Below are 14661 nucleotides of genomic sequence, written 5' to 3' on the forward strand. Positions count from 1 at the left end.
ATTTATCTTTTTAAAAGTTATCTATAATTAAATACATATTTAATTTATATGATTATCAAGTATTAATAAATCATTAAGTAACAATTAGAATTATTTTTTTGTTATTAAAATTTATATATAAATTTTTTTATATATAATAAATAGAATTTAAAAGAACAAGTTGCTGTTGAAAGTTTTATATTGAATATTAATTTCATATATGCTTTAAACATAGTTACACATTATAAGTAAGTGAAATCGTTTTTTTATAATAAAAAATTATATAATTTATAATATTAAATTATACAATTTTAAATGTTTAAAATGTTTAAATGAATTAATATAGTCAAAAAGAAAAGGATATGACATAAAGCATTTTTTCACTGATTTTTTATTATAATCATCAAATTATATTCAATAATGAATTTTTACTATTTCTATATATGTTTTTTTTAATTAGAAAACGAGAATTATAAATTAATATTTATTCTAATAATTTATTCTAATAATTATATTTAAAATTTTCGATCATAATTCATTTCAGTTTATCTTTAACTATTCTACTCATAATATTTCACGTAAAATATTAAAAATATGATGTAAAAATTGAAATATATTTATTTAAACATTTATATTATCTAATATAATAAAAATGAAAAATAGAGTTATTTTTCAATTAGTCTGTAAAAGTATTAAGGAAGCTAAAACTGCATATATATTTTTGAGTCTCAAAATAGACCGGTAACTCGATTCAGTGTGTAGCTACAATTTCTATGCAAATCGAGACTCTTCCCGAAAGACGATGGTCATATCTAGATCATACTTTTGGCAATCTTCACGGAGTAGTATATTTTTAATAAAACGATTACATATATAAACATCACTACTTAATTTTTAGTCTGTTTGCATCCCTTGACTTTCATAGATCGTGCGATCCGATTTGTATGCGAAGAAAGCGTGCAATATAACAAACAAATTCGAGGCATCAATATTAATTAAGTGTTAAAGCAATCATGTCTCAAAAAAACTTGGTATGTATTAATTAATAAAATTAATTATATTGATTAAGTTTCATTTTTCTATAAATTAACGTTATTTTTTTTTTTAATAATTTGTAATTTTATTTATTGCTTTTGTAAATATATTTTTTCTTTTAATTATTTATAATTTAATATATATTCGAAAATGATATATTTAGATCGGGGAATTTTTGTAAGTGCAAAATAATTATTGTTTCGTCATCAATAATTTCATTTGCTCATATTTAACTTTGCATCCAGCATATTCGAATTTCGCGTCATACTCTTATAATAGACGAAGTAGTATTCACTAATCATTTATTGCATAGTATTAAAAGATAACGAGGAAGTAGTTTATAATACGAAACTGTATACAGATCTTACGAAATCGATCAAATTGATATGCTATTATAACTATACATAGAATATAGTTTTTCATATTAAATTTATTGCATAAAAATGATTTTAACGCATTTAAAAATGAAATTTAACAATTCAACAATTTAAAATTTGAAATTAAAAAATTTTTTAATTATATAAAAATATTGTTTTATTAATAAAACACTTTCTTTTATTAGGAAACATCCAGTTTAGTGGGTAAATGTTCAACAACATACAAAATTCTTCAAAATGATAAAGTAGGAAGGTAGGAAATTAAATAAAATTAGATGGATTAATTATTATAATTAAATCATTGTTAGTAATAAAGTAATAAAGTAAAAATTTTTTGTTTGTGTAAAATAAATTTGAATACAAATAATTTGAATATTATAATGGTTTAAATATTTTAAAATAATTTTTTCTTATTTGATATATTATTTAAATATATATTATATTATTTAGATATATGGTAGCCAATAAGGAGTTGGAGGCAGGTGAAGAAATTATTACAGAAATGCCTTTTATAGTCGGACCAAAAGCAGCCACATATCCTTTATGTCTTTCTTGCTATGTATCATGGCCTCCAACATTGAACGAAAAACCTCTTTGCTCAAAATGCGGTTGGCCTGTTTGCTCAACAGAGTGCGAGAACCAACCTCAACATAAAGATTATGAATGTCAGGTAGCGATTATGAAAATTAAAAAACAATTAGCATCTGTTGAAATTACATTTAACACTTGCTTGCTCATATTTCTACATGAACGTACATTAATGAGAATTAGAAATGTTTACGATATATTGCTAATTTCCGTACATAATAATAAAATACCAAAAAAAGAAAAAATTCATTAAAAATAAAAATATAAAAATGTTAAAATATATATTCTTTAAAATATATAATTTACTATTTTGTATCATGTATCAAATTATGATATTTGTACATTTTATTTGTAGATATTCGCACAAGCCAACGAGAAATTTAATGTACAGGCTGCTTTAGAAGAGACAAATGAAAATGGAGTACCACAATTAGAATGTATAACTCCATTGAGATTGCTTTTGGAATCGGAAAAAAATCCAGAAAGATGGAAGAATGAAGTGAAGGACATGGAAGCTCATAATAAAATAAGAAGCCAAAAGAAACAGTGGAAATCAGATCAAATTAATATTGTAGAGTATATAAGAAAACAACTTAAATTAGAGAGGTAATTATATACAATTCTTTAATAATGTAGCATAAAGAAAAAACAATATTTTTATACCGTACATTTATTTTTTTTTTCTCTCTTATTGCAGATTCTCAGAAGAACAAATTCAAACAGTATGCGGAATCTTGGAAATTAACACTTTCGAAGTTCGAACAGCAAAAGGATTTAGCGCGAGAGCAATTTATCCTACAGTGGCTTTAATGAATCACTCGTGTATCTCTAACACTTGTCATAGCATTTCACCAACCGATTACAAGTAAAATAATGATATAAATAATTTATTAAATAAAAAACTTAATTGAATAATTAATATTTAAAATAATTTCGTTTGCAGAATACGATTGCGTACCACGCTCAAAATTCCTGTGGGTGGAGAACTTTACGGAAGTTATACACATTCATTACTTCCAACAATGTTGAGAAGAGAACATCTTCTTGAAGGAAAAAATTTCGCTTGTGCATGTGCAAGATGTTCAGATCCTACTGAACTTGGAACGCATATGTCTTCATTAAAATGTAATAAGTGCGATAATGGAATAGTGTTATCTTTGGATTCTTTAGGTAAATATTTTGCATAGTTAAATAAGAATATAATCGATTTTAATCACACATTAAATATTTCAATTATAAATTTATATTACAGATCCAGAGAGTTCATGGAAATGTACTCATTGCGAATTTTCGACCTCAGGATCAGCTGTTCGAAAAGTATTGCAAATTATACAAATGGAAGTGGATGCAGTAGAAGCCATCAGCGGTGCTGATGGAGCTGATGCTATTCAAGAAAGAGAAACAGTTGCGAAAAAATATCGTTCAGTTTTACATCCTCGACATGCTTTTCTCACAATGTTGAGGTAAATATAATTTTAATTCAATGCGATATATAAATATGAATTAAATCGTCATTGACTATTTAATGGAGTGACTGACTTATGGATATAATGTGGATATGCCAAAATATTTAATTATATCTATTTTCTTTTTTGTAGACATTCATTGACACAAATGTATGGTCGCGTTGAAGACTATCTTTTAGAAGATTTGCCAGACGTTGTATTAGAACACAAGATCGATATGTGTAGGCTATTACTTCAAGTACTCGACGTTATAGAACCTGGCTATTCTCGTATAAGAGGTAAAGATTTATAATTATCTGTAACTTTTTTATTATATATTTTTATTATATCATATTTTTATTATATATTTTAACGATAATATAATTTATAATCCTCAGATATTCATAAAACTGTAATTATAATTCTTAATTCGTACTAAAGATGATGTTTTATTAAAGAATTGTTATTAATATTTTATTTTTATTGATAAAAGGAATGACATTATATGAGCTTCACGCACCTTTACTTTTTACTGCTAAAACACAATGGAATGCCGAAGTGATTGATAAAGCTGCCTTGAAATCAAAAATGATAGAAGCTTCTAAAATTTTGAAAGAAGCAGCAACGATTTTATGTTTTGAACCACCGGATACAGCGGAAGGCCAAATAGGTATCGTCGCTAAAGAATCTCTGGCTCAGCTTGAGGATTCAATCAAAAATTTATAAACTTTATTTATTGTATATCGAAGCATCATATTTATTAATAAAGATATATAACATTAAATGTATTATGTTGTATCATTATATGACTCATTTTGCAAATATAAATTATCTTATGAATTTTATATATTCAAGATCAAAGTAATTTATTATTACTATATTAAAAAAAAATCAAAATAAATAAAATAAAATTTTATACAATTAAAAAACTATTTTACTTTTATTACGAAAATTTAAATTTACCTTTTGTGATGTAAACAAGAGGTAAACAGATTTCAGAATAATCAAAACAAACGGAAATAGTATAGAATGTATATATGTATATAAATATTCATAGGAATTAATAAATCTATTCAAATTTACTAATATTTAAATTTCTCAGAAAAAAAGTGAAATTTATATAAAATGGCAATGACCATGGAACATTGCAGTCTCTAATGCAATGCATTGTTTTGTCGCCAAATACCTACTCGACAAGCATGCGGCTACACTACGACTTCTAATAATAATATAGCAATCGAGAGTACGAAAGAGACACGGCTCCCGCTACAACTTCCTGTATTTCGGTGTCAGTTACGAACCATAGGAAATGTACGATACCGTCAGGCTCTTACGGGTCTAACTATCGTTAGTTTCGTATGAGATCGGTACATTTTAGTCAAGTAATTGGCGAAAATAGCTCTAGTGATATACATATATGATGATGGAAGAAAAATCAAAAGACGTTGCAACTCCCACGTTAAAATACAAAGTTGCTTATTCAGAGAAATTAGGCAGGTACAAACATATAAATTATACCAATTATTTGCATTAATTTATTATATCTTATATTTGTTAAAGACATTGAAATAAAAGATCTATTAAAAGAATCTATTATCATTTTGATAAATTTTTCAATTTAAATTTAGTTAAAACGTAAACATTGAGCGTATAATCACCGCGTATACAAATATATATCCTTAATTTCTGCATTATTCTTATTCTATCTTTCTTTTAGAAATTTTATGATCGATTGAATTATAAAATGGAAAAATAAATTTTATACTTCATATCATGTTATGTATTTTAAAACATGTTATACAACATTTTCTATTTTCATAAGGTATTTACAAGCGTCGAAAGATTTAAGAGCAGGAGAAGTAATACTTCGAGAAGATCCGGTCGCTGTTGGACCAATGTCTTGTGTGAAAGATCCGATATGTTTCGAATGTTTGAGTATATTACCAAATATCGAGGAAGATGTCAATTATGTTTGTTCGGGATGCAATGTTGTAACTTTGTGCGGCGTTACTTGTGAGGTAAAAATATGAAAAAAAATGAAATTACTCGTAATTATTTATCGTATATAAATTAAAAATCACATTAAAAATTTGTTATTATTTGATTATTGATCGTTATCTTTTCAGGAGCGAGGAATTTATCATTCAGCGTATGAATGTGAAATTATTAAGAATAATGAGGAATTGTCGATAGAAAATACAGATGTTTTAGCTGGTGTATTGTTTGTTTTAAGATTATGGTTATTAAAGCAAAAAGATCCAGAATTGTGGAAACGAATCCTATCTTTAGAATCTCATCTAAATAAAAGAAGAAATACAATAGTTTGGGAAGACAGAGAAATAAATATTGTAAATGTAAGTGATATAAAAAATAATAATAAAAAAAAAAATGTGACAACATCAATTTTTAATAATAACGATATTTTTTCATTTTTTGATTTAATAATAGGTTTTAAAATCGTTGAATTTTCTTGAAAACGATCCATCTGTTTCGGAGATGATACAACAATTGTGCGGAATTTTAGATGTTAATTCTTTCGAGCTCAGATCTCCAGGAGGTATGGATGGACTTCTTTTACGAGGTTTATATCTGGAAGCCTCCATGATGGCTCACGACTGCAGGGGAAACGTTCATGTAACTGCAGATGATAATTTTCATCTTACCGTATATGCTAGTATACCGATTAAAGAAGGCGACACAATTTTCTTCAATTACACTTCATCACTTTTGGTTCGTTTATTCGTCTTTATTTTCATGCTACGAAAGAATCGAAATTCTATCCATAAAATTGTAAAGAGATATTTGAAAAAATGAAAATTTCAGAAGATACAAAATTTTTAAAAATTATCAAAAATTATAAAATTACACAATTGTTTAAAAAAAGAATTTATTCATTTATGCGTTTCATTGGTAGGGAACAACAGGTAGAAGAGAATATTTGCGCACTGGAAAATATTTTGAATGTGAATGTGATTTATGCAAAGATCCTTACGAAATGGGATCATATATGAGCTGTATTGTGTGTCCGCGATGTAGGCAGGGTTATGTAGGAATGCAAGATCCTTTAACAAAGTTTCCATATACCAAAAGTGCGAAATGGCAATGCAATAAATGTAAAAAGATCATATCAGGATGTCTTATTAAAACTTCTTTAAGTATATCAAAAAATTTGGTTGACGATGTGGATGAATATAATATTAAAGTTAGTTATTAAGTAGTTATTAAATAAAAATCGAATGATTAATATATATTAGTGAATGAACTTCAGTTTACATTTTTTTATTTTTTTAATAATTTTTAAGGTAATGGAAAATTTAAAAGACAAACTATCAAAATCTCTTCATAAGAATCATTTTTTAATGTTATCTTTGAAGCAAAAATTATTGAATGTGTATCGACAGGAAATAACAGGACCAAATCCGAAAAGGAAAATCATGCGAAGTATGGTGCATTTATGTAAAGAAATGTTTGATTTACTGGAAATAGTTGAACCAGGAATATCTCGATTGAAAGGTATTTTTAATGAAATAATTTATTCAAATCATTTGTTAATAAATATATTACTAATGGAAATGATAAAAAATTAAATTTAAATTTGGTAACATTAAATAATTATATAATTTTAAGTTTTAATGTATCAATATTATATAATTTATTAATATAAAAAAATTTTTTAGGAATTATGTTATACGAAATACATTTACCATTAGCATTATTAGCGAATCGTGAATATAATGCACGGGAAATTTCTTCAGGTGAATTAGCTAAACGACTTGAAGAAGCTGGAAGTTTTTTAAAGAAATCCCTAACTATGCTTCTTTTGGAACCAGTAGAAACACCAGAAGGGAAATTAGCTAAAAGGGCATTACAAGAATTAAAATCAATAAATGAAAATATAGCTGACGTTAAAAGTTTGACTAAAACTGAAACTTCTAATAGTAGTAGCAAAAAATCTCAGAAAAGTAAATCTAACAAATCTGACAATAATACATCTGATAATAAATCTGAGAATAAATCAACAGATAAAAATAAACAAACAGAAAATAAAAATGTATAAAAAAGAGATATTTATATTTATATAAAAGACTAATGATTATTGTGTAAAGTAATTTGTATTGTTCTTTTTATAACAATGATCATAAAATAACGATCAATAATTTAGACGAAAAAGATTTTAATAATTTTATATTATTTTAAATGTTACTGTAGTGTTCAAATATATGACTATATTATTTTAATATTATAATATGTATAATAAATTATACTATTCTTAAATAAAATATCATTAATATTTTATTAATTATTTTTAATAGTATTGAAAAACATAAAAAATTATAAATTATTTATTTCTTCTATAAAATTTTTTCCCTGATTAAGATTGTTCCACTTTAGTAGTTATAAACTACTGTTTTTTTAATCAATATTATGTGATATACATAATGTATATGTAAATTACATTCAAATGAAATTAAAAAAAATTAATTTAATTATTAAATGCATATATATAGTATAAGTTTTACGAACAATTTAATTTATAGTAAAAATTGATATTTTGTCCGAAACATTATAATTATTTAATTAAAGCATAAAATATTGAACGTGTATACTAGTAAAAATTTAAATCTGTAAGTTTACTTATTTTTTAATATATTTGTTACTATAAATAAAGAATATTCTAAAAATTAAAAAAATTTTGTGATGTATACGAAATATAACCTCTATAAAAGAAATATAAATAAAATAAATTATAACATAATTGTTTAAATTATTGCTATTTTATTAAATATCTTTTATAATAAATATACAATATAAGATTTTAATAAAATTTAAATTATTCTAATAATTTATTCTATATATTATAATAATTATATTATATATTTTTAATTTATATAGTAAAGTACTTTTTAATTTCAGCAAACAAATAGCATGTTTGATCAAAGTATCATTGGAATATGTTTTTGTGTCTGCTTAGCAATAGTTTTCAATTTTTCTTTACATCGAATAGAAGAAGGTCATGTTGGTGTATATTTTAGAGTAAGTAAATATATAAATATAAAAAATATAATTTATAATATTATAAATATTTTTTTTTAAATGATATAGGGTGGTGCATTATTACCTCAAGTCAGCAATCCTGGATTTCATATGATGATACCTTTATTAACAACATATCGTGCTGTTCAAGTTACATTACAAACAGATGAAGTAAAAAATGTTCCATGTGGAACAAGTGGTGGTGTAATGATTTATTTTGATCGTATAGAAGTTGTAAATATATTAGATGCAAATAGTGGTAGGTGATATTACTAATTAAATTAATAATTATAATTATAAATTATTATAAGATTTTATATTTATTATTTTAATTTTACAGTTTATAACATGGTAAGAAATTTTACAGCAGATTATGATCAAACATTAATATTTAATAAGATTCATCATGAATTAAATCAATTTTGTTCTGTACACACATTACATGAGGTATATATAGATTTATTTGATCAAATAGATGAAAATTTAAAAACTGCTTTACAAAAGGATTTAAATGATTTAGCACCTGGTTTAAGTATTCATGCAGTTAGAGTTACTAAACCAAAAATTCCAGAAACTTTGAGAAAAAATTATGAATTAATGTAAGTATAAAATTATATAATAAAACTTATTAGTTAATTTTTCAGAAATTCTTTTAGAATTATTATTATTATTTTTATTTTTATTTTTATTGTTACTATATACATATATTATAGGGAAGCAGAGAAAACAAAACTTTTAATATCAATTCAACATCAGAAAGTTGTTGAAAAAGATGCAGAAACAGATAGAAAAAAAGCTGTTATTGAAGCAGAAAAAGAAGCCCAAGTAGCAAAAATACAATTTAATCAAAAAATTATGGAAAAAGAATCTTTACAACGAATAGCAACAATTGAAGATGAAATGCATTTAGCAAGACAAAAAAGTCATTCTGATGCTGAATATTACCAAACAAAAATGCAAGCTGAAGCAAATAGACTTTTGCTTACCAAAGAATTTTTAGAATTAAAAAAATATGAAGCATTAGCACAGAATACAAAAGTATATTATGGTCAAGATATACCAAAAATGTTTATGTATGGAGGTTGCTCAAATGATGATAGTACAAATTCACGTATAGAAATTCAAAAATAATAATTATAGAAATATGTAACTCTTTTTTTTTTAAATATTATATGATGAAATAGTTATTTTATTTGTTTATATGTAATCAATTAAAATGTAATTTATCAATTTTTTTGTGATTATCGTATGTAATACATATATAATACGATTGTTTATTTATAAACTTTATTAGACTTAATCAAATTTTGTAATAAAAATTTTGTTAATATAAATTTTTAATACTATTAATATTATATACATAAATTTAAGTTTTTTAATTTCTTTAAAATAAACATTTCAGATAAATATTACATAAGTAAAGATAAACTTCAAACAAATTAAAAAATGTTTTAATAAATGAAATCATTATTTACAATTATTATTATTATTATTTACAATTATAATTAAATTAAATTTTATTAAATAAAGCTAATCCTTAAATTTAAGAAATATAAAAAAAATATTTTATAAATTTTCCGAAATTAAATTACAAGTTCATAATTTTCAGTTTCATAATTTTTTTTTATTATGGTGATTTAAACGATGCGCGCGCATTCTACGTTTATCATATGACAATCTGTCAAAAGTACTATTTGATAGTTAATATTCTATATATTTAAGATCTATTAAACTTTAATATAAATTTATAATCAACTACATAACATTTATCTCTGTAAATATTGAAAATGACAGCAGTAAGTTTTTAATTATATTATATTATTTTCAAAAAAATTTTAAGATTCTTATTTTAAGGTTATGATAAATCAAATCAATTCTAAAATAACTATAAAATATTTGTAAAAAGAAATATATATTTTATTGGAAACAAATATTAAGATATTTAAATTTATATTTATATTATGATATATCATAATATAAAAAGTATATATGTTAATTATCTTTAATATTTTTTATCTCAGGAATTAAGAAAATTTCTTTATGGACTTTTAAGTAGTGTGGAAGGACTTCATAGTATATTAATAACAGATAGGGATGGAGTACCTGTTGTGTCTGTAGCAGATGAAACAACACCAGAATTAGCTATGAGAGCAAGTTTTTTATCTACATTTGGCATGGCAACAGATCAAGGAAGTAAATTAGGATTAGGAAAAAATAAAACAATTATATGCATGTATAGTAGTTATCAGGTAATAAAAAAAAATATATGTTATTGTTATAAAGTATTATTTAAATTTTAATGCTTTTAAAGAAAAAGAAAACCTATATAAATATTAATATAAATTTAATTGTTATTTTATTTTTATAGGTAGTTCAAATGAACAAATTACCATTAGTAATTAGTTTTATTGCTAGTCATAATTGTAATACAGGCCATATATTATCTTTGGAAAGTAAAATTGATCCAATTTTAAGCAATTTAAAAAATGCAGTAGTGGAAGCCTGATGGTTACCGGTTGTGCATTACGGGTGATAAATACCAAAAGTTTGCAATTATATTTGGTAAACACTTGTAATTAATAGATATTATAAATAATGGGGTGGAAATATTATTGTATATTTCTTTTTCTAATTTACAAAAAAATTTAAATTACATTTTTTTACAATTTCTCTGTATTTCTCTTCATTAGCATTTTTATATGACATTTTAAAAAAAAAGTATTCAACATTTTTTATAAGATAATATAAAAAATAATGCTAGATATTAAACATTTTTATAATGAGCAAAAAATTATCACAAAATATCAAAAATATTTCAATGTTTTCAAAATGTATTTAAAGAGATATAGAAATTTTATATGTATAAATATTATAAATTCATATAAAAAAAAAAATTAATATTAAAGTACATGTTAAATTTATATGTATCAGTTAATATTCTAAAATATTTTAAAAATATATTATTGTATTGTATAATTAATATAATAATGTCTTATAAATTGTGAAATAAAAATTTATACTTGATATATGTTCAAGAGAACATATTAGTTATAATTCATATACCAATGGCTTATCCTCTAATCCATTGAGAATGTTTTGTGCTGCAGTAAGAGACATATCAATTCTTGTCTTCACAGTAGCACTGCCCATATGAGGTACAATAACTGCAGTATATTTTATATTTGTTAATGTATATACAATTTTGCTACATATTTCTATCAACTAATATGTTCACATTATAAAAATATAAAATGGAATATATAAAGAAAATCTAATAAAGATATAAAAAAAGTAAAAAAATTAAATTATTTCTACCTGCAATTTATAATATTAAATATTTTAATTTTATTTATTGTAATTAACAATACTTACTAGCATTAGGAAGTTGAAGAAGTTCATGATCTGGTGGCAATGGTTCTGGATCCGTAACATCAAGACCGGCCGCAAAAATTGTTTTATTACGCAATGCTTTAATCAAGGCATCTGTTTTTACAATTTGCCCACGAGCAATGTTAACAAATACTGCATTTTTCTTCATTTTATTGAAAGTATTATCATCAAACAATCCCCTAGTTTCATTATTTAATGGAGTGGCAACAATTACGAAATCGCTTTGTGCAAGAAGTTCATCAAGAGATACGAAATCAGCTCCGAGTTCATCTCCTAATATAATAAAATTGAAATAAAAGTATCTATATTTAAATATTTTATTTTTATTTTTACATATACATTACATTTCATAAATACCTGCTTTTTTACGAGAATGACCAGTATAAATGAAATGACCTACATCGAATCCTTTCAATCGTTTAACAATAGCTTGACCAATATTGCCCAAACCAACAATGCCAACTGTTGATCCTCTTAAATCTTGACCAAGTAACCATTGTGCATGTGTTTCTATTTTACCGCTAAATTTTTAAAAATTTAAATAAATAAAATATAAAATAATATAAATTTTAATATTTATTTTTTTATGTTTAAAATTATTATTTAAACTTTTTTTATAGATATTTGTCTTAACAAATTAAATTTTAGAAATAACAGAAGAAATAATAATAGAAGAAAATTAAATTCATTTTTAATTACTGTTCAAGTTTTAGACGTGCTTCATGAATTCGTCTTGCTGCATTTAATGATAAAAGTACTGCCATTTCCGCAACGGCAGCTGATAAAACTATAGGAGTATGTCCAACTTTAATACCTCTTCTTTTAATTTCGGGAACATCTAAATGATCATAACCCGCTGACATCGTTGAGACAACTTTTAGAGATGATCCTAATTTTTATTTATAATTATATATTAATTTTTCAATATTTTTTATATTTTTTTAAATGATATATTGAGAATATTCATATTATTATATTAGATGATTTATAAGAGAATAAATATTTATATTATTATTGAAAATTTATAAATAAATTTATATGGCTTAAATATTACTTTACAAGAAATGTTACTTTAGAACAAATATTTGATATATAAAATTATTTATTTAAATTGAAAATACATTATTATATAATACATTATATAACATATTATATAATAAATTAAAAAATTAATAAATAATTTATAAATTCTGAAATGCGAAATTATTATATTATAATAAATTATTATATTATAATTATTAATTATTATATTATATTATAAATTTAATTATTTGTCATTACAAATATTTCTTTAAATTAAATTTTAAAATTTGATTTGATTAACGTTGTTATCGATAATTTACTTTAAAATTCAAAATTCTATGAAAGAAATATGATTTATTATATCATTTAAAAAATTATTATAATTCAATATTTACCTGCTTTATCAAGAAAGTCACTATTCACATTGATATGACCACTAAGAAAAAGTGCATCATGATCTGGAAGTGCTTGCAATACTTCTTCACGATCACTTACAAGTTTTTGAATAATTGTAACATCACATCTAAACAAACAAAAAAATTAATGCATAATTATATATATATATTATATAATAAATAACAATAAAATTTCGTATTTAATGTTAATAATTATATAAAATTAAATATTTAAAATAAAAAAAAATTGCTTTATAAAATATTGAACAATTATGATATTAAAATAATATAATAACATTATTAAACTTTAACTATTTTATTTTCAATCATTTTTTCAAATTATTAAGAGAACTTTATTAAATTATCATAATTGTTAAATATTAATAATATTATTTTAAAAATAAATATTATTTAAAAAAAAATATATATATATATATATATATACTCACTTTGTACGTAAAAGATTTATAGCAGCTGATGGTATAGTGTTAGTAGTGACTAAGACGCGTGGTTTCATTGTTCGTTTGTAAAATAATACTTTCAGTGGCAAACACTTTGTAAACTGATAAAATAACATTCTTATCTTATATAACACTATAATTTGATTGTATGCGCAAGCGCATATAATCCAATCGAAAGATAAAAAGCTGATTTAGAAAATTTGATATGTTTTGTTTTTTATAATAAACTTGTCGCTGTTAATATTTTTTATTATTTACTGATATAAATTATATATCTTATATGAAATGATAAGAAAAATGTTATGTTGTATATTTATTAATGCATTAAATAGAATTAAAAATAGGGTTATATGATAAGCATATTTTGAAATAATATTATTTAACATAGAGTAAATATTATTATACAAATCTTAAAAAAAAATTAATATAACATTTTGTGAAATCATGTATGTTTACTCGACGATATGTATGATCATGTTTTTATATTTCATATATTATATGAAAAATATAAATAACACAAATTAAAATATGGCGCGATTTAGTGAAAACCTACTTCATCGTATACTTTCCTATTCATTAAAGACGCCGTTTTCTGCAAATGATAGACAAGTTAGTACGTGTTTATCAAATTATGAAAGCCGTTTTGCTCTCTAGCGATTATATCTGTCAATGAAATAGCAATAAAAAATGTAACAGTTGTGTATTCAGATATTCAGTTGTGTATTAGTATAACATTTTTTCAATTCATATAATTGAATGAACATTTTGAGCATAAAAGATATAGTATATGTAAATATATATGTAAGTGCATAAAATATACATTATTGTTTTATGTATAAAGATTCTTCTTTAACAATATAAATTTTTAGTTATTATAAATAATAATTTTTTTTTATAAAATATGTGAAATTTAATATTCTCAATAATAAATTTT

At 22.9% G+C, this 14661-nt stretch overlaps 5 protein-coding genes across 7 annotated transcripts; 4 read left to right on the forward strand and 1 right to left on the reverse strand.

The window, feature by feature from the left end:
• Positions 1-742: 742 nt before the first annotated feature.
• LOC412862 (SET domain-containing protein SmydA-8) lies at positions 743-4269 on the forward strand. The gene is made up of 9 exons (XM_026444357.1): positions 743-1010; positions 1577-1644; positions 1842-2061; positions 2335-2585; positions 2677-2844; positions 2923-3149; positions 3232-3442; positions 3578-3723; positions 3918-4269. The coding sequence occupies exons 1-9, from the start codon at positions 993-995 to the stop codon at positions 4148-4150; spliced, it is 1542 nt and encodes a 513-aa protein (XP_026300142.1). The 5' UTR covers positions 743-992; the 3' UTR covers positions 4151-4269.
• A 372-nt stretch (positions 4270-4641) lies between these two features.
• Positions 4642-7540, forward strand: LOC725783 (SET domain-containing protein SmydA-8). Of its 3 annotated transcripts, none has more exons than XM_006565238.3 (7): positions 4642-4921; positions 5247-5442; positions 5551-5778; positions 5873-6154; positions 6339-6626; positions 6727-6937; positions 7102-7540. In XM_006565238.3, exons 1-7 carry the CDS (start codon positions 4842-4844, stop codon positions 7479-7481), a joined length of 1665 nt encoding a protein of 554 aa, XP_006565301.2. In that variant the 5' UTR covers positions 4642-4841; the 3' UTR covers positions 7482-7540. The 3 variants fall into 3 exon arrangements, with proteins under 3 accessions (XP_006565301.2, XP_026300144.1, XP_016770925.2); XM_026444359.1 differs by having other exon boundaries at positions 6826-6937; XM_016915436.2 differs by having other exon boundaries at positions 4647-4917.
• Positions 7541-7787: 247 nt separating this feature from the next.
• On the forward strand, positions 7788-9817 carry LOC551427 (erlin-1). Its single transcript, XM_623819.6, has 5 exons — positions 7788-8049; positions 8339-8458; positions 8528-8717; positions 8799-9057; positions 9172-9817. The coding sequence occupies exons 2-5, from the start codon at positions 8351-8353 to the stop codon at positions 9587-9589; spliced, it is 975 nt and encodes a 324-aa protein (XP_623822.2). The 5' UTR covers positions 7788-8049; positions 8339-8350; the 3' UTR covers positions 9590-9817.
• Positions 9818-10095: 278 nt separating this feature from the next.
• Positions 10096-11758, forward strand: LOC725855 (ragulator complex protein LAMTOR3-A). The gene is made up of 3 exons (XM_001121654.4): positions 10096-10254; positions 10480-10707; positions 10827-11758. The coding sequence occupies exons 1-3, from the start codon at positions 10246-10248 to the stop codon at positions 10962-10964; spliced, it is 375 nt and encodes a 124-aa protein (XP_001121654.1). The 5' UTR covers positions 10096-10245; the 3' UTR covers positions 10965-11758.
• Positions 11109-13871, reverse strand: LOC410042 (glyoxylate reductase/hydroxypyruvate reductase). Its single transcript, XM_393528.6, has 6 exons — positions 13716-13871; positions 13267-13394; positions 12548-12737; positions 12206-12369; positions 11831-12121; positions 11109-11622 (listed from the first exon to the last, which is right to left on the reverse strand). Exons 1-6 carry the CDS (start codon positions 13841-13843, stop codon positions 11507-11509), a joined length of 1017 nt encoding a protein of 338 aa, XP_393528.3. The 5' UTR covers positions 13844-13871; the 3' UTR covers positions 11109-11506.
• Between the last annotated feature and the right edge of the window lie 790 nt (positions 13872-14661).

This window comes from Apis mellifera, linkage group LG12 (genome assembly GCF_003254395.2).
Source record: "Apis mellifera strain DH4 linkage group LG12, Amel_HAv3.1, whole genome shotgun sequence".
Lineage (NCBI taxonomy): Eukaryota > Metazoa > Arthropoda > Insecta > Hymenoptera > Apidae > Apis > Apis mellifera.